This window comes from Erinaceus europaeus, chromosome 16 (assembly GCF_950295315.1).
Source record: "Erinaceus europaeus chromosome 16, mEriEur2.1, whole genome shotgun sequence".
Classification (NCBI taxonomy): domain Eukaryota; kingdom Metazoa; phylum Chordata; class Mammalia; order Eulipotyphla; family Erinaceidae; genus Erinaceus; species Erinaceus europaeus.
The window spans coordinates 19191353-19211559 of NC_080177.1; the positions used below are offsets into that span (position 1 = coordinate 19191353).

Consider the following 20207-nt stretch of genomic DNA (forward strand, 5'->3'; position numbering starts at 1 on the left):
AGGAAAAAAGAGAGATACAGTCATGCCCCAATCCACACACCATATGCTAAGCATAATAGCTGGTTTTTTTTTTTTTTTTTTTTGCCTCTGGAATTAACTAGATCTTTATCTTTAAATAGTTTCCCAGAATCCCAGTCACATAAATAATTCATGCTCAGTGCTAAAAAAAAAAAAAAAAGACTACCCATAACATTTAAAAAGGCTACAGTGAAAAGTCTTGCTTTTACCACCAGATTTCTTTATTTATCTAGTGAATGGGGGGGGGGGAGGAGAGAAAGAAGGAAGGGGAAGAAGAGAGTGGCGAGACCACTGTTCTGTCTCCACTGTGCTGAAACTCATACATGCAAGGCCTACTCGGCCCACTGAGCCACCTCTCTGGCCACATTATTCTTGCATTCAGCTCTTAGTATCAGGTATAAGAATGAGCCAGATCATGAAGAACATAAACACGTGTTTTCATTTTAGATTATGACTTGCTTTTATATTACTTCTTAATATCTGATTATTTTAAATTGCTAACACTTTTGACCACTGCAAAAACTACTGATATGTACTATGTAGAAATACGTCTAGATTAATGGGTTCTTTTTAGAGTGTAGGAGTTCGTTTTTACTGTCCTTTGCTAATTAATTATGTCCTCCAAATGAGTAAAATCTGTAACTGCCTTTTACTTCCTTGCTTCTCTTTCTCTCTTGGAAAAAAAAAAAAGTCACTTTGTTGGGAAAATAATGATTTACCACTTCTTCTCATTGTAACGACTGTCTCCAGTAGTCATATGTATATTTATTTATTTGCTCCTTCCTTCAATCTACTTCTTAGATTTCTTAAAACCCTTACAGGGCTCCCAGTGCCCACAGGATTAGAAGGCAAACTCCTCAACATAGTTCACAACACCCTGCACGTTCTTTCCCTTGCTTCTTGCCCCAGATGCCTTCTGTAGCTCTCCTACTCTTAATCAGCATTAAAGGCATCTTAGACTTTGGCTCCTAGACTATGCCATTTTATTTTCTCTTCTCTTTGAGCCTTTGATGATATGACTCTCTCAATAAGGAGCATGGCTCAGTCTTATTAAAATTTTAATAAAAACTTAACATTTATTTTTAAAGATTTACTTATTTATGTGATACATATATATATATATATGCCCGACCCCCCTTTTAAAAAAATATTTATTATTTGTTCCCTTTTGTTTGTTGCCCTTATTTTGTTGTTGTAGTTATGATTGTTGTCATTGTTGTTGGATAGGACAGAGAGAAATGGAGAGAGGAGAGGAAGACAGAGAGAGGGAGAGAAAGACATCTGCAAACCTGCTTCACCGCTTATGAAGTGACTCCCCTGCAGGTGGGGAGCCGGTGGCTCGAACAGGGATCCTTAGGCGGGTCCTTGCACTTTGCGCCACCTGCGCTGAACCCGCTGAACCCGCTGTACTACCGCCCAACTCCCTTTTTTTTTTTTTTTTTTTTTTTTTTAACCAGAGCACTGCTCAGCTCTGGCCTATAGTGATGCGGAGCATTGAATTTAGGATTTTAGGGAGTCCGGCGGTGGTACAGCGGGTTAAGCACATGTGGCGCAAAGCTCAAGGACCGGCGTAGGGAACCCTGTTGGAGCCCCGGTTCCCTACCTGCAGGGGAGTTACTTCACTGGCGGTGAAGCAGGTCTGTAGGTGTCTATCTTTCTCTCTCCCTCTCTGTCTTCCCCTCCTCTCTCCATTTCTCTCTGTCCTATCCAACAACAACGACATCAATAACCACAACAATGTTAAACAGCAAGGGCAACAAAAGGGAAAATAACATAAATATAAGAAAATTAAAAAAAAAAGAATTTAGGATTTTGGTGCCTCAGGTATGAGAGTTTCTTTGCATAACCATTATGCTATCTACCCCTACCCCTCATAACAGTGTCTTATGAGGGTCTCTTATCTGCATCCTCCACTGGACTCTTTAACTATCAAGAGGCCTTGAGGATAGGTCAGCTTCTAACTTGTTAATCCTTTATCATCAGCACTGGAAATAGTACCTGAGAACTGTTTGGTAAATAGCTGCCAAATGAAGAAATAGAAAACCTTTTTTTTTGCATCCAGGTTCATTGCTGGGGCTTGGTGCCTGCACTCTGTACTACTTATGAATCCACTGCTCCTGGCGGCCATCTCCCCCCCCCCATTGTTGTTGCTGCTGTTATTGTTGTTGGATAGGACAGGGAGAAATTGTGAGAGGAGGGAAAGACAGAGACATGGAGAGAAAGACACCTGTAGAGCTACTTCACTGTTTGTGAAGTGACCCCCTGCAGGTGGGGGGGGCCTCAAACCAGGATCCTTGAACAAGTCCATGCACTTAGCATTATGTGTGCTTAACCTGGTGTGCTACAGCCTGGCCCCCAGGAAAAGATTTTTAAAAGTAATGACAATGTAAAGCATTTTTCACAGTGTAACTTTCAAAGGCGAGTTGCAGGGCATGTTGTAGGACATACCTCTGTTTTAAAAAAACCTATGTGGGTGGTCTGGGAGGTGGTGCAGTGGGTAAAGCATTGGACTCTCAAGCATGAGGTCCTGAGTTTGATCCTGGGACCAGAGTGATGTCTGGTTCTTTCTCTCCTCCTGTCCTTGTCATAAATAAATAAATAAATAAACAAATAAAATCTTCAAAGATAAATAAATAATATATATACACATATATATTTTTTTTTAAAAAAAACCCATATGGATCAGGGGCAGACTGTGGTGCATCTAGTTAAGTGCACATTACAGTGCCCAAGAACCAGGTTCAAGTCCCTGGTCTGGAAGTGCAGGGGGAAAGCTTCACAAGTGGTGAAGTGAGGCTGTAGGTATCTCTCTGTCTCTTCCTGTGGATATCTCCCCTACCCTCTCAATTTCACTGTCTCTATCCAATAAGAAGTAAATAAAAAAATTATATATGGATCTATTTTTTCCAGAAAAGCTGTAAGTTCTCTTAATGGTTTGGACAGGGACCTTATGGCAATGAACCTATTCCATGAATATTAAGATGAGATTATGGCAGTGCAAAGTAGGCAAAGCGAGTGATATTATTTTATTCATATCTTAAAAAAACATAAAAAATAAGATTTACCCCAAAGAATTCTAAGCCAGTGCCTTTTCTGATTAAGGTACTCTAATTTGATGTTAATCATCTGTTAAATAAAATTGATTCTACAGGCCAACTACAAGATGGACATGAACTTTAAACTGTTTACCTAACATTGTTGCAACTACCCATCTAAAGTATACCTTTTGATCTTTTTAAATCAAGAATGGGGGGGGCAGTGATAGCACACCGGGTTAAGCACACATGGTCAGAAGCGCAAGGACAGGAGCAAGGATCTGGAGCCCCGGCTCCCCACCTGCAGGAGAGTCACTTCACAAGTAGTGAAGCAGCTCTGCAGGTGTTTATCTTTCTCTTCCCCTCTCTTGATTTCTTTCTGTCCTATCCAACAGCAATAACAATAACAAAATGGAAGAAATGGTCTCCAGGAGCAGTGGATTTGTGGTGCAAGCACTGAGTCCTATCCATAACACTGGAGGCAACAGAGGGAGAAAGGGGGAGGGAGGGGGAGTGGGGGGGGAGGGAGAAAGAGGGCCAAAGCACAGCTCTAGCATATGTGGTTCTGGGAACACAATCCAGGACTTGATGCATGCAAACCCAGTTCTCTACTAGATAAACCACCTCCCAGCGGCTTTTTTTCCCCCTTTCCATTCTGACATGCACACATTAGGGTTAATGGAAAAGGGAAGTTTTATTGTAATAATAATAATAATAATAAAACAGAGTTGGTGGGGGTAGATAATGGTTATGCAAAGAGACTCATGCCTGAGGCTCCAAAGTCCCAGGTTCAATCTCCCACACCACCATTAGCCAGAGCTAAGCAGTGCTGTGATAAAAAAAGAAAGAAAGAAAGACAGAAATCAACGCCAAGAACTTGACTTCAATAAACCAGTTTCCCAGCCTTCATTAATTTCAACGTAAACATACTTTACTCAAATACTAAGGAAAAGAACAAAGTGCCTCCCTCCCTCCCTCCCTCCTTCTTTTCTCTCTCACCCTAGCTTATAATGGTGTGTGTGGGATGGGGTGGGGCTGAACCTAAAGAAGAAAGTTGCAATGAAGAAAAGACTCAAACATAGTAGATGCTGGTATCAAGATTTTTCTCTGTTCTAGAAAAAAAAAATAAGTCAATCTCAATTCATGGAAAACCAAAATGAGTGCCTTATTTATTGGAGTCAAGCCCATTTATCTGCAAAACCTTTGGGGTCTTACTATAAATTAGTATCAATCTCAAAATTTAGCATAAATAAACAAAAAGTCTTATCTTTTATTTATTTTCCTTCCTTTGTCTTTTTACCATGGAACTGCTAGCTCTAGCTTCTGTGGATTGAAGAGAAAGCTTTATCTTTCATGGTGTCTACTTTTGTGGGGGTTTGAAAAACTCATGTTGAAATGCTGCTTTCAACTAGTTCTTGGTAGTTATTTAGGGTAGTTATTTATTTATTTGTAGAGGTGGGGCCTCAGATTTGCATTTTTACCAATTTGGGTAATTTTTCATGGGCGGGGGTAGGGAGAGAGAGTTTTTTTTTTGAGAGAGATCTTAATAGCAGAGCTTTCTCTAGTGCTGGGGCTCACACTTGAGCATGACTATGGCAAGGTTTGTGCCCTACCTAGTAAGCTATCTATTCAGCCTGTTTCTTGGTAGTTTTATCTTCAGTCCCTAGGATTTTGGCATCAGATTGCAGTGGGATAGGAAGTGATGATACAGCAGATGGATGATATGGGAGCAGTAGTGGAAAAGCCTTAGCACATACAGATCCAAGGTAACATTTTGCCACACAAAAGCTTTGCTTTACTTAGGCTGTTCCCAGTCAAAGTCAGTCAGTGAACTAGGTCATAAAATAACTTGAGAACCGAGATATAAACACATACCTGATAGTTGTTGCCTTTCCAGAACTTTTTCATTTCCTTGCGTCTCCAAGCGATAATCGAGGCAGTAATAAGTGTGCAAGGTACTAAATAGAGGAGAGCAGGCTGCCCCTTTTTCATCAGCACCAGAACAACAAAGGTAAGAATCATGCCAACAGCATAGGCTGTAAAAGAGTACCAGGAGATAGATGGTCATTCATATTTGCTGTCAAAGCTAGATTTTAGTTCTTTCATAGAAGGAGTGTTCAAATATTTCAGAGGTCATTTTTGTCCTATATGTTTTTAAAAAATAATTTTACTACTTTCCTAAACAGTAATTGGGAGACAATCTACAGAGCTTCTGGAAAATGGAAGCCAGTTAGTATTACAATAATAATTAACCCAATTGTTACTCATTGGTAAAGACAATAATTCAAGAAAGTCTCATTTATCTGTCACTTTTTTTTTTTTTTTTTTTAACCAGAGCACTGCTCAGCTCTGGTTTATGGTGGTACATGGGACTGAACTGGGCCTTTGGAGCCTCAGGCATGAGAGTCTCTTTGCATAACCATTATGCTATCTACCCCTGCCCTGTCATTTTTTTCTTCATTGAAGACTTTTTTTTTTAAATTCTTTATTGAGGAATTAATGTTTTACATTCGACAGTAAATACAATAGTTTGTACATGCATAACATTTCTCAGTTTTCCATATAACAATATCACCCCCTCTAGGTCCTCTGAAGGACCTGTATTCTCTCCCCCCACCCCACCCAACCACCCCAGAGTCTTTGACTTTGGTGCAATACACCAATTCCAGTTCTATCTGTCATTTTTAAGGATGCTGAATTGCTTCACACACTATAATCTGCACCTCGTGGGATTAATAATCCCACAGATCATTCTGGAAAGTGTGCTGTACATTGATTGTGTACTTCCTGAGTCTCTTCCACCAGTACATACTAACATCACTTGATCTTTTCTTACTGAATCAGAATCTCAATATGAATATAGGCTCTCAGAATGTTGGAGCTGCCATATTTTAGAGATGAGGCAATGGAGGACCAGACAGGTTAAGTGAGTTGTCCGAAGCTACACAGGAGAATTGATGGGCATTCCTATTCTCTGTCTTTTTTTTTTTTAATTAAAGATTTTATTTATTTATGAGAAAGGTAAGAGGAGAGATAAAGAACCAGACATCACTCTAGCACATGTGCTGCTGGGGATTGAACTCAGGACCTCATGCTTGAGAGTCCAAAGCTTTATCACTGTGCCACCTCCCGGACCACTGTCTTTTCTATACTTTTTCTTTAATTCTATCACTCTGACTAGTGCTAGATAAAAATACTGTACTTAATGGTCTTAGGCTATTCTCATCTCTTCATGGTATTCTCATTTTTTTTTTCCACTCAGTTGTTTTATGATGTCTGGGTATTTATTTCTACTAATTTTTTTTCTTTTTTTTAACCATAGCACTGTTTAGCTCTGATTTATGTAGGTATGGGGGACTGAACCTAAAACTTCAGAACCTTAAGCATAAAAGCCTTTTTGCATAACCATTATGCTGTCTCCCTAGCCCACTTTCACTACTTCCTTTTTTTTTTTTTTCCCCTAGAGCATTGTTTGGCTCTGGTTTATGGTAGTGTGGGGGATTGAACCTGGGCCTTTAGAACCAGAGGCATGAAAGTCTCTTTGCATAACCATTATGCTATCTACCACCACCCCACTTTTTTTTTTTTTTTTTTTTTACCAGAGAACTGCTCAGTTCTGGCTTATGGTGTTGTGGGGGCTTGAACCTGGGACTTCAGGGCCTCAGGCAAGAGAGTCTCTGCATAAACATTATATTATCTCCTTGCCTTCACTGCTTCCTTTTTTCTACTGCTGAAATTCTCACTAGATTACCTGAAATGTAAAGAATTTTGGCCACACCTATGGACATCTAATCTTTGACAAAGGGGCCCAGACTATTAAATGGGGAAAACAGTCTCTTCAACAAATGGTGTTATAAACAATGGGTTGAAACATGCAGAAGAATGAAACCGAACCACTATATTTCACCGAATACAAAAGTAAATTCCAAGTGGATCAAGGACTTGGATGTTAGACCAGAAACCATCAGACACTTAGAGGAAAATATTGGCAGAACTCTTTTCCGCATACATTTTAAAGACATCTTCAATGAAATGAATCCAATTACAAAGAAGACTAAGGCAAGTATAAACCTATGGGACTACATCAAATTAAAAAGCTTCTGCACAGCAAAAGAAACCACTACCCAAACCAAGAGACCCCCTCACAGAATGGGAGAAGATCTTTACATGCCATACATCAGACAAGAGTTTAAGAACCAACATATATAAAGAGCTTGCCAAACTCAACAAGACAACAAATAACCCCATTCAAAAATGGGGGGAGGTCATGGACAGACTATTCACCACAGAAGAGATCCAAAAGGCTGAGAAACATATGAAAAAATGCTCCAAGTCTCTGATTGTCAGAGAAATGCAAATAAAGACAACAACGAGATACCACTTCACTCCTGTGAAAGTGTCATACATCAGAAAAGGTAACAGTAGTAAAAGTAATAAAAGTAGTAAAAGGTAATGCTGGAGAGGGTGTGGGGTCAAAGGAACCTTCCTACACTGCTGGTGGGAATGTCAATTGGTCCAACCTCTGTGGAGAACAGTCTGGAGAACTCTCAGAAGGCTAGAAATGGACCTACCCTATGATCCTGCAATTCCTCTCCTGGGGATATATCCTAAGGAACCCAACACATCCATCCAAAAAGATCTGTGTACACATATTCTTGGCAGCACAATTTGTAATAGCCAAAACCTGGAAGCAACCCAGGTGTCCAACAATAGATGAGTGGCTGAGCAAGTTGTGGTCTATATACACAATGGAATACTACTCAGCTGTAAAAAATGGTGACTTCACTGTTTTTAGCCGATCTTGGATGGACCTTGAAAAAATCATGTTAAGTGAAATAAGTCAGAAACAGAAGGATGAATATGGGATGATCTCACTCTCTCAGGCAGAAGTTGAAAAACAAGATCAGAAAACACAAGTAGAACCTGAAATGGAATTGGCGTATTGTACCAAAGTAAAAGACTCTGGGGTGGGTGGGTGGGTGGGGAGAATACAGGTCCATGAAGGATTCAGAGGATCTAGTGGGGGTTGTATTGTTATATGGGAATCTGGGGAATGTTATGCATGTACAAACTATTGTATTTACTGTTGAATATAAAACATTAATTCCCCAATAAAGAAATTAAAAAAAAAGAATTTTGGTGTATAGATTTTGAAATGTCTATTTAATATGTTCAGAAATAGAGTTGTTTCCTAGCCCCCTTTTTTTTCTTCCTGTTCTCAACAGTAACAGGTAAATACCAACCACTTTTGTTGTCCAGGTGAGATGTTATGTGCCTTGAATTCATTTATATAGGTACACAGTTAATCATAAACAATCATATAGCCTAGCACGCGTGTTTACATACAGAATCTAATGCTTTTCTTTAAAATTTTTAAAATTCCTAGACCCCTGTATCTAAGTTCTTAAATATAATTACCTTTTTTGATGAAAAAAAAAAAGCTTGTGTTATTAACTAATGGTAAAGAATCAGACTTCAGGATTCTTTAAGTTTATACCTCCATCTTTACTATAGATAATACAATTCAAGATCTTGAAAAGAAAAAATATACCAATTGTGGAGGACACATAGTATATAGAAGAAGAGCCAGTCTGAACATCAAATCTTCTGCAGTATGCAATCAACAGGCCTAGAAGAAAACATTTCATGTTATTTTTTAAAAACAATAACAGAAGGGGTGATAGTTCATCCAGTAGAGAAAAGTGCTCTGCCACGTGCAAAGCCCTGGATTTGAATCTCAGCACTACATGGGAGCTCCATGGGTGGTGGAGCAGTACTGTCATATCTCCTCCTCTCTCAGTTTGATTCCCCCCTTCCTCTAAAATATAATACAATGAAAATAACCTTCCGAGGGAGGCCCTTCAGTGTTGGTATTATAGAAGTGTACAAGTCTGGGTTCGTTCATTTCCCAATGTGAGAAACACACACAGTAATAAAAACAGCACCGAAAACACAAGTCGAACCTGAAATGGAATTGGAGTATTACACCAAAGTAAGACTCTGGGGTGGGTGGGTGGGTGGGGAGAATACAGGTCCATGAAAGATGATGAATGACATAGTGGGGGGTTGTATTGTTAAATGGGAATCTGGGGAATGTTATGCATGTACAAACTATTGTATTTACTGTTGAATGTAAAACATTAATTCCCCAATAAAGAAATAAATTATTAAAAAAAAAAATCAGCTAGGCAGGTTGGGTAGATAGTGGTTCTGCAAAGGACTCATGTCTGAGCTTCTGAGTTCCCAGGTTCAAGTCCCAGCACCACTAGAAACCAGAGCTGAGCAGTGCTCTAGTCTCTGAATCTTTCTCTGTATCTCTCATTAAAATCAAATAAAATATTAAAAAAAAAAAGAAATATGCAAAAAAAAAAAAGAACAACAACTACTAGATTATTTCACTCATATGTGGAATCTAGATATTGGATGCAAGTGAACTTGGTGGAGTAGAACAGAAGGAAGCAAACTATAAGACTTATGAGGACTATGGTGGTTATCTTTGGGAGGTGGAGGGTTAACTTTGGTGGTGGGTGTGGTTGGGACTATACTCTTTAACTTTACAATCTTGGAACATAAAAATAAAAAAAAATAAAAAAATAAAAATAAAAACAGCACCACAAATTCAACTACTGACTATGGCAACAGTACACATTACATTTAACATTCAATCTATATCATAAAACACTGAAATGTTTCATATTCCAGACACATTTTATGTTGATTTTTAAAAATATTTTTGAAAGAAATCATTTTTGAGAAGGAGGAGGAGAGACTGAGAAAGAACTAGAACATCACTCTTTTTTTTTTTTTTAAATTAACCAGAGCACTGCTCAGCTCTGGCTTATGGTGGTGTGGGGGATTGAACCTGGGACTTCGGAGCCTCAGGCATGACAGTTTGTTTGTATAACCATTCTGCTACCTACCCCAACTCAGAACATCACTCTTATATAAGCAATACTGGGGATTGAATGTAGCACCTGGTACACCTGGTGCCTGGAATTCCAACACATTTTACCTACTGTACCACCTCTCAAGTGCTAAAATTTTAGTAATGCAGGCTTTATTTATTCCCTTCGTTGTCCCCTTTTTTATTATTGTTGTTGTTATTGATATTGTTGTTGTTATATAGGACAGAGAGAAATGGAGAGAGGAGGGGAAGACAGAGAGGGAGAGAGAAAGACCTGCTTCACCACTTGTGAAGCAACTCCCCTGCAGGTGGGGAGCCAGGGGCTCGAACCGGGATCCTTATGCCGGTCCTTGTGCTTTGTGCTTAACCCGCTGTGCTATTGCCCAACTCCTAGTTGTTGTTGTTGTTGTTTTTATTTTAATGAGATTTGAGATAGAAAAGAGCATCGCTTGACCATATGAGGGCAGAGTCCTGGGCATCATGTGTACAGGCTGACCACTAATGGCTTGTGTGGTCCTGGGGCTCAAACTGAGGGTTTCATACAGGCAAGTCTTACATTCCACCTGCTGATTTATCTCCCTGGCTGCCTCTTTATTTCTACTTTCATACTATTGTGGTCAGAAAATGTAGTAAGTTTTTAATCTTTGCCACTTTGTTAAAATTTGTTTTGCTGTCTCTTAGAAAATGTCCCAGGTCCAGGAAGGATTCAGAGGACCTAGTGGGGGTTGTATGGGAAACTGGGGAACGTTATGCATGTACAAACTATTGTACTTACTGTTGAATGTAAAACATTAATTTCCCGATTAAAAATAAAGAAAGAAAGAAAGAAAGAAAGAAAGAAAGAAAGAAAGAAAGAAAAGAAAATGTCCCATGTGTGTTTGAGAAGTCTGTGTCCTCTGTGGCTGGGGGATAGCTCACTCAAGAGAACAAGTACCTTAGCCTGCACAAGGCCCTAGGCTCTCACCCCAGCACCACAAGGGAGTATCACAGCACCCAGGGACACCGGTACTCTGATGTCTCTCTCTCTATAGATAGATATGACAAATAAAAGAATTGAAATGTTGGTCTGGCGGCGATGAACTGCATGTGGCCCCAGTAGCTGCAGGAGCAGTAGTAATGATGATGACGGCTTTTTAAAAAGAAGCACGTATAGTATGTCCCTGTTAAATGTAACACTCTGTACACTGTGTCTGTTAGGCATAGTTGGGCTAAAGTTTTGAGAAAAAAATTTTAAATACATCTCTAAAAATGTATTGAAAGAACATCTTAAAAGACAATTTCAATTGTGATAAAAATGTCTTCCTTTTATTTTTAAAAAGGATTTATTAGGGGCCAGGTGGTGGCACACCTGGTTAAGCGCACACATTACAGTGTGTAAGGACCCAGGTTCAAGCTTCTGGTCCCCACCTGCAGAAGGAAAGCTTCACAAGTGGTGAAGCAGAGCTGTAGGTTTCTCTCTGTCTCTCCCCCTTTCCATCTCCCTCTCCTCTCTCAATTTCTGGCTGTCTCTATCAAATAAATAAAGATAAATCAAAAAGGATTTATTTATTTATGGAAGAGAGAGAACCAGAACATCACTCTGGCACATGATGCTGGGATGGAACTTGGGAACTCACGTTTCAGAGTCCAACATTCTAGTCATTGTACCAGCCCCTGGGCTGTGAAGTTTCTCTTTTCTAATAAGTTTACAATTTTAATACTAAGAATTCAAATAACAAAATATAAGTCTCATTTATAAAATGAGAAGTATGCAGAAACAGCCCATTATTATTTATTTTTATTTAAATTTTCAGACCTTCAGTGTCAGTGGTTCCATCATTCCTGGGCTGTCTCCCCCCACCCTTATTCTGTTATTTCACATAGGGATATAGCAGAAGTGGGAAAGACAGAAGAGTGGGAGAGACATCATAGCACCAGCTCTACTATCCTTGGAACATTACTTGATACTATGGTGTTGCCATGTGGCACTGAGGCTGCCAACTGGGTGAGCTACCTTCTGGACTAAATACTTTGTTTGTTTTTCACATATGCCTTTCACATGTGTGACTTCACTGCCCTTTAGACAGAGACAGCAAAAGGGAGAGACCACAGAACTGGGGCTTCTTTCTGTGTCATACCATCTCCCATATGATGACAGGGATTGAACATGGGCTACACACATGGCAAGCGATGCCTCTACCCAATGAACTATCTACCCAGTTCCCCTGTTATCTATTTCTTTTAAGAAAGAGGTACCTGAAATATACATACTGCTCATTTCTGGCTTATGGTGGTGCAGGGAATTGAACCTGAGATTTTGAAGTCTCAGGCATGAGAGTTTATTTGTATAACCATTATGCTACATGCCCTTGCCCTCAATATTTATTTTAAGAATGTAGTATCTGCTTCCGGGGGCTGGTGCAGTAGAATAGTGTTGAACTCTCAAGGGTGAGGTTCTGAGCTTTATCACCGGCATTTCATACGTCAGAGTGATGCTCTGGTTCTCTTTCCTCTCTCTGGCATAAATATGCAAAATTCAGGGGCTGGGCGTTAGCGCAGCGGGTTAAGCACACATGGCACAAAGCTCAAGGACCGGCATAAGGATTCCGGTTTGAGCCCCCGGCTTCCCACCTGCAGGGGAGTCGCTTCACAGGCGGGGAAGCAGGTCTGTAGGTGTCTTTCTCTTCCCCTCTCTGTCTTCCCCTCCTCTCTCCAGTTCTCTCTGTCCTATTCAACAACAACGACATCAATAACAACAACAATAATAACCACAACAATGATAAAACAAGGACAACAAAATGAAAAAAAAAAAAAGGTCTCCAGGAACAGTGCATTTGTGGTGCATGTACAGAGCTCAGAGCTCCAGCAATAACCCTGGAGACAAAATAAATAAATAAATAAATAAATAAATAAATAAGCAAAATTCTTAAAAAGAAAAAAAGTATTCATGTACTGTTTTTTTTTAATTCACGCCAGATGCCATATGTAAGATTTTATATAGCACTTGGTATAGAACCAGTAAATCAGGGGGTAAGTTGAACAATATTCAAGAAACTGTAAGCTTACACAACAGAATACTTTTCCCACTTTTATCAGTATTGTAGATGGAGACTCACTGAACTAAGAGTTGCTATTTTGGACTTTGCTATGCCAACTCACAACTAACACTGTTAGCTTATCTCTTTCTACTAGACTTTACATTGTAAATAAAAGACATTCGGAAAAGTCAGTACTCTTTACCCATCCCCAGTCTGTTAGTACATGGGAAGACTGTAAGGAAAATGAAGGAGAAGGGCAGGGATAGACGGCATAATGGCTATGCAAACAGACTCCCATGCCTGAGGCTCCATAATCCCAGGTTCAATCCCCTGATCTGGTAAAATAAATAAATAGATAAGTAAATAAATAAATAAATAAATAAGGAAAATGAAGAAGGACAAATCCACTGATGGAAGAGCTATTAATTACTTCTAAACGATATTATTGGGCTGGGGTTAAGTCTATTCCACAGAATGCTCAGGGAGGAAAATAATGCAGAAGTGCAATGACTGTTAGAGAAGAGATGCGAGAAGGTGACTGATTCCAACTTTTGTGTCCTATAAGCTGTTTCTACAATTTCTTCTCTTGATCATGACTTGGTCTAGGATGCCTAAATGACTCCACCAAAACGAAAAATTCATTAACCTTAGATAGAATAGAAACTATAATGTATTTGTTGATATTAAATTCAAATCCCCCCCCAATTACTTTCTTGGAGAAATAATGATCTACGAGACAGCTGCTGGCGCATGTTAAATGCAACTTCTAAAGGGAGCTGGGCAAAATAAATAAACAAATAAGCACCCGGCTAAGCACACATATTATCATGTGCAAAGACGTGAGTGTGGGCCCCTGCTCCCCATCTGCAAGTGGGATGCCTAAGCAGTGAATTAGGTCTTCAGGTGTTTATTTTCTCTCTCCTTCCAGTATCAATTTCTCACTGTCCTATCCAATAAAATAGACAAAAATAAATAAATTAAACCCCAAAACAAACAAAAGGACAAAAAGGCTGCTGGGAGCAGTGGATTTGCAGTACCCGCACTGAGCCCCAGTGATAACCCTGGTGGCAATAAAGCAAAACACTCAACCTTTAAAAGTAGGTCTGACACATACATGCATGCAAGCATGGTTCTTAGAAAAGGAGTCAAATTAATCTTACTTGTTTCTTCTAAGACAGTTGTTGAGTGGTGCAAGATATACATCATTTGGGTTTTATCTTCTATGCCTCAAAAATATTCTTTTTCCTGTGTTTATCACTGATCACAGTGTTTATCAATGATCCCAATGATAACCAAAAATGCTTGATGCAGGGTGGGTAACATTTAACATACTACACTTATGACAACTTCAATCCATCAACACATTGTTATTGAAACTGCTATCATCAACAGCTTACCTGGGACAATAATGTCTCCAAAGCCCAATATTGAAACCGGCATGAGGCACACATTCATTACTGAAAAAAAGGCCAGCTTTGGCACTTTGATGACTACTGGCAACTGAAATAAATTAAAATAATAATAACAATAACAACAAAGGCCAGCAGTAAGTCTCTTAATACTCTTTACTCAAATCTTTTAGAAAAAAGAACTGATATTAGAATAATTGTTTAAACATTTAACATTTGACATTTTAGAAGAACACAAAATCTGAGAACATAAACTAGACTTACAAATATAAGTCTATATTCTGACTACACAGAAAACTTGAAAGAAACAGGAATTTAGGTTTGGAGAAACCAAACCAAACAGACAGGTAGGGTTATCAGTTTTATCCAGTATCCCCACATATGGCCATTTTCTTTTCTATTTTTTTTTTTAAAGAATAAATAGAACTCAAGCCTTGAAACAGTTATTTTTATGGAAAACTGTGTTTCTTTTCTTTTTTTTTTTTTTCCCCAAAGAAGAGGCCTGTCTCAGAGGATATGATTTAAAGTCCAGTGAACACATCTGAAATACAATCCTTACTTTCTCATGGGGAGCTGAGGGTTGAGCAGTGGCTTCCACCAAGTTTCCATCATTCTAGGATGAAACCCAAGTCAATAGGTATTTAATAATTTGGAATAACTAAGAATAGGGCTATATTTAGTGAGAGATAAAGTTTTACAATGCCTTAACATGCACAAGACCAGTGAATCATACAGGAAGGCAAAATATTAACTGGACACACATACACACACTGTTAGCCATCTGTGTTTATTGGCTATGCCTACCTTTTCATTATTTCCAAAAGGTCCAGCTGCAAGCTCAACCATGATACTCTCACCATTCTAAAATTGAGAAGAGAAATAAAGAAACAAAAATTGTTTAGTCATCTAAACAGAGTAATTTTCCAGTAGTCAAGAATGATGTGACCCCATATTTACTGTAAACTGACAGGAAAATGAACTACAGATGCCTTTTTTTTCCTTCCAAAAACAGTCTCTGTAGAGAGCAAGAGTTGGAATCATCTTAAGTAAAATTCACCTAACAACACACTGTTCCCATTTTTTCAGAGTTCAACAATTAACAGAAATTAATAGAGGAACTATATACTGAATATCCTGGTCAAGTTTTTAGCACCAGTTTATGTTTATATACTGATATACAGCTAGAACTTTTAAGTGCTTTAGATATAATATCATTATATGTCTTCATTAGATACAGTATAATCTATATAGCTATCTGTATGCATTCACTCATAGCAGTAACAATGAATAGGGACGATATATACATCTAAGTAGTTGTATATAGCAGTAATAATAAATGGGAACACAAATACTAGAATTATACTTTTATATTATTTATTTATTTAAATGAGTGAGATACAGGAGGAAGAGAGACCAGAGCACTGCTTAGCTCTGGATTATGGTGGTGCTGGGGATTGAAGCTGAGACCTCAGAGTCTCAAGCATGAAAGCCCAAATACGAAGCTTTTATATTTAGATTTATAGTCATATTGGTAACTTTATTTAAATAAATATAGACTTGACCTTATGACTACTCACCACAATAGCAAAATACAAGCCAAATTTGCAAAGTTCAAGCCCTAAAGAACTTGAGAAGTTTCTTGAGTCTGACTCCTTTCCAATTTCAGCTCTGCCTGATTTTTTTTTTTTTTTTTTAGTCTCAGTAAAAACATTAATCTTAGCTGGATTTCCCTTCATTGTGTCTGGTTAGGGTGTTTTGGGAGGGCTTCATTAAAAAGCTCTTTCTTCCCACCCAAGTACTGACCAGGCCCGACCCTGCTTAGCTTCCGGGAGATCAGACTAGGCTGGGTGTTTTCAGGGTGGTATGGTCGAACAGTTAAGTCTGTTGTAGAAAAACAAACCATTCTGAGGGAGCAAGCAAGGGCTGCATGTGCACCATTTCATACTTCACAATATGATAAACGTATCACTGAGATAGGTAGTGGGAAGATAAATAAATGTGAAGTTTAGGAAATTTGACTTACTAATATAATATTTTCCATGAGGGTGGAGTACATAGGAGGAATTTTTTTGAGTGTTTTTAAAAGAACTTCACTGACATCTGATCTGAGTAGAAAGGATAAAATCCCTAGCTACAGAATAGTGAACTTCAGGTTACTGAAGGGTTAAGTTATAGGAGTTTAGGAAAATAAACCAACATTAAACTAATATTAAATAAAGTTGCTAACAACAGAAGTCCCATGATGTGACTGAATTTCAAGATAAAGTGTTCATTTGGGGGTGGGGGTGGGGAAGATAGCATAATGGTTATATAAATACTCTCATGCCTGAGGCTCCAAAGTCCTAGGTTCAATCCCTTGCACCACAATAAACCAGAGTTGAACAGTACTCTGGCGTTTCTCTCGCTCTCAAAAATAAAATAAATAAAATATTTTTTAAAAAGAGTTCATTTGGTTAATTTTCTTTTTAAAAAATTTATTTATTTATTTATTTTTATGGTTTTTATTTATTTATTTTAAATTTCTTTATTGGGGAATTAATGTTTTACATTCAACAGTAAATACAATAGTTTTTACATGCATAACACTTCCCGGTTTTCCATGTAACAATACAACCCCCACTAGGTCCTCTGTCATCCTTCTTGGATCTGTATTCTCCCTACCCACCTACCCCAGAGTCTTTTACTTTAGTGCAATACACCAATTCCAGTTCAGGTTCTACTTGTGTTTTCTTTTCTGATCTTGTTTTTCAACTTCTGCCTGACAGTGAGAATTTTATTTATTTATTACTGGATAGAGACAGAGAGGAATTGGGAGGAGAGGGGGAGATAGGGAGAGAGATAGAGAGATACCTACAGCCCTGCTTTACCATTTGTGAAGCCTTCCCCCTGCAGGTGGAGACTGGGGACTTGAACCTGGGTCCTTGTGCATTGTAACATGTGTGCTCAACCAGGTGTGCCATCACCCAGCCCCATTTAGTTACTTTTCTAATTGTGATTTCAAACACTGAACTGAAGACTGTTCCTGACATCCCCTTTCATAAACTCAGCTACTGTTTTAAAGATATTATATACTAAGTGTGGTACTGGATGAAAAAATGAAGAAAAAATGAAACACCTGGCCTGCCAATTCATACAAATCAGCCAACACAAAACGTGTTTGCTAAACATGTCTCCCTGAAAACTTATTTCCATTCCCAGCACATAAAAAGTTTCAGAACTTTAAAGGTATATGATGGTAAAAGAGATGACTTTGAATATTCTTTCTTGGTGGGGGTAGATAGCATAATGGTTATGCAGAGACTTTCATGCCTAAGGCTTCAAAGTCCCAGGTTCAATCTCCTACAGCACCATAAACTAGAGCTGAGTAGTGCTCTGAAAAAAAAAAAAAAAAGAAAGAAAGAAAAAAGAAAAGAAAAAAAGAAAGGAAAAGAACGAATATCCTTTCTTTCTACTATGCTCAGCAAAGTGTTCCTCTTTCTCACCTGAGTCCCTACTGACAAAGAATGCTCTTTTCAGTAATCTGACAGTGTGGAAACAACTAGTGTGGGCTTTTTAAAATATTCATTTATTTATTTATTTTTCCCTTTTGTTGCCCTTGTTTTTTAATTGTTATAGTTATTACTGTTGTTGTTATTGATGTCATTGTTGTTGTTGGATAGGACAGAGAGAAATGGAGAGGAGGGGAAGACAGAGAGGGGGAGAGAAAGAAAGACAACTGCAGACCTGCTTCGTTACTTGTGAAGCGACACCCCTGCAGGTGGGGAGCTGGGGGCTTGAATCAGGATCCTTAAGCTGGCCCTTTTTTTTTTTTAATTGTTGTAGTTATTAATGTCATCGTTGTTAGATAGGACAGAGAGAAATGGAGAGAGGAGGAGGGGAAGACAGAGAGGGGGAGAGAAAGATAGACACCTGTAAAGCAACTCCCCTGCAGGTGGGGAGCCAGGGGATCGAACTGGGATCCTTACGCCAGTCCTTGTGCTTTGCACCATGTGTGCTTAATCCGCTGCACTAACACCTGACTCCCAACGACTGGTGTTCTTTAGAGTTCACTGTTAAAGATTTAATGTAATGCCTCCTTCACAGTATTGTTTGCTTTATTTAGTTTTAGTTGGTAACTGAAAATTAAAATCAGATACATAATCTCTGGCTTTCATAGTTTTCACTAATAAGAATATGCTATCTACCCCCACCAAGAAAGAATATTCAAAGTCATCTCTCTTATCATCATATACCTTTAAAGTTCTGAAACTTTTTATGTGCTGGGAATGGAAATAAGTTTGCAGGGAGACATATTTGGCATTTATAAAGTGATACCAATGTTAAAATAGAATGGAAAATTTTTTTAAAAAAGAGTTTAGTCACAGATTATATACCCATAATCACTATGTGTACTGTGTGTCATATGGTAGGACTATCTGCTGATTTATGGGAATGACTTTGTAGAGCTCTCTGATAGAATAGCTTAAAGAAACACTTCTATAGCTCAATAATTTTTTTTTTCCTCCAGGGTTATTGCTGGGCTCGGTGCCTGCACCATGAATCCACCGCTCCTGGAGGCCATTTTTCCCCCTTTTTGTTGCCCTAGTTGTTGCAGCCTCATAGTGGTTATTATTGCCATTGTTGATGTTGCTTTGTTGTTGGATAGGACAGAGAGAAATGGAGAGAGGAGGGGAAGACAGAGAGAGAGGGGAGAGAAAGATAGACACCTGCAGACCTGCTTCACCGCCTGTGAAGCGACTCCCCTGCAGGTGGGGAGCCGTGGGCTCGAACCGGGACTTTGCGCCACGTGCGCTTAACCCACTGCGCCACCGCCCGACTCCCTTATAGCTCAATAATTTGACATAAGATAGAACTTTAAATATTCATTTATTTATTCTGGGGATTCATTATTGGGGATCTGGGGAGATTCCAGGGAACTGATCAGTACTGGCATAAGGTGGTACTGGAGATCAAACTTGAGGTTTCCGGGGCTTCAGGAATGCAGGTTCTGTACTCTAATAGGCTAAGATATCTTCCCCAGCCCCTAAACAGAACTTAAAAAAAAATGCTCTAATAAATGTTATCATCCACATACTAGCTTTTAGCTTTTCTTTTCTTTTTTTTAAATTTTAAACCTTTTTTTTATATCCTCTGATTATTATTGGCTTTTAAAATAGTCTATGGTGTGGCATGGTGGAAGCATACCTAGCTGTGCACACGTTACCTGGGTTCAAGACCCTAGTTTCCTCCTGCAGAGGTAAAGAAGCTTCATGAATAATGAAGCAATGCTACAGGTGTTTCTCTTCATTTCCCCTTTCCCTCTCAGTTTCTTTCTGTCTCTATCCAATAAATAGTTATAAAAGTAAATAAATAAAAGTAGATCGAAATTTTTAAATCATCTATATTGAATTACAATTAACATAGAGTAAAATTCATTTACTTTACAAAGAGATTTGACAGGGGCCGGGTGGTGGTGCACCTGGTTGATGCACATGTTACAATGCATAAGGATCTGGGTTTGAGCCCCCAGTCACCACCTGCAGGGGAAAAGCTTTGCAAACGGTGAAGTAATGTTGCAGGTATCTCTGTCTCTCTCCCTCTCTGTCTCCCCCTTCCCTCTTGATTTATGGCTATCTCTATCCAGTAAATAAATAAAGATATATTGCTGGGTGGGGGTGGCTAGCCTAATGGTTATACAAAGATACTCTCATGCCTGAGGCTCTGAAGGCTTTTAGCTTTTCTAAGTCACTATTGTTGAATAGTCTACGGCCATACCACCCTGAACACGCCCGATCTCCTCTGATCTCGGAAGCTTAGCTATTGTTGAATAACATTGGATAATTAA

At 38.8% G+C, this 20207-nt stretch overlaps 1 protein-coding gene across 2 annotated transcripts in view; it reads right to left on the bottom strand.

Annotated features, from left to right (window-relative positions):
* SPPL2A (signal peptide peptidase like 2A) overlaps positions 1–20207 on the bottom strand; it is an 86213-nt gene that overhangs the window by 5132 nt on the left and 60874 nt on the right. The window contains exons 11-15 of one of the 2 annotated variants that reach the window (XM_060174659.1): positions 15188–15244; positions 14943–14996; positions 14372–14474; positions 8605–8682; positions 4929–5089 (exon numbers count right to left, since the gene is read on the bottom strand). In XM_060174659.1, coding sequence (XP_060030642.1) covers positions 4929–5089; positions 8605–8682; positions 14372–14474; positions 14943–14996; positions 15188–15244 — 453 coding nt within the window. The remainder of the gene's footprint in view (positions 1–4928; positions 5090–8604; positions 8683–14371; positions 14475–14942; positions 14997–15187; positions 15245–20207) is intronic. The other variant, XM_060174660.1, reaches the window with a different exon arrangement.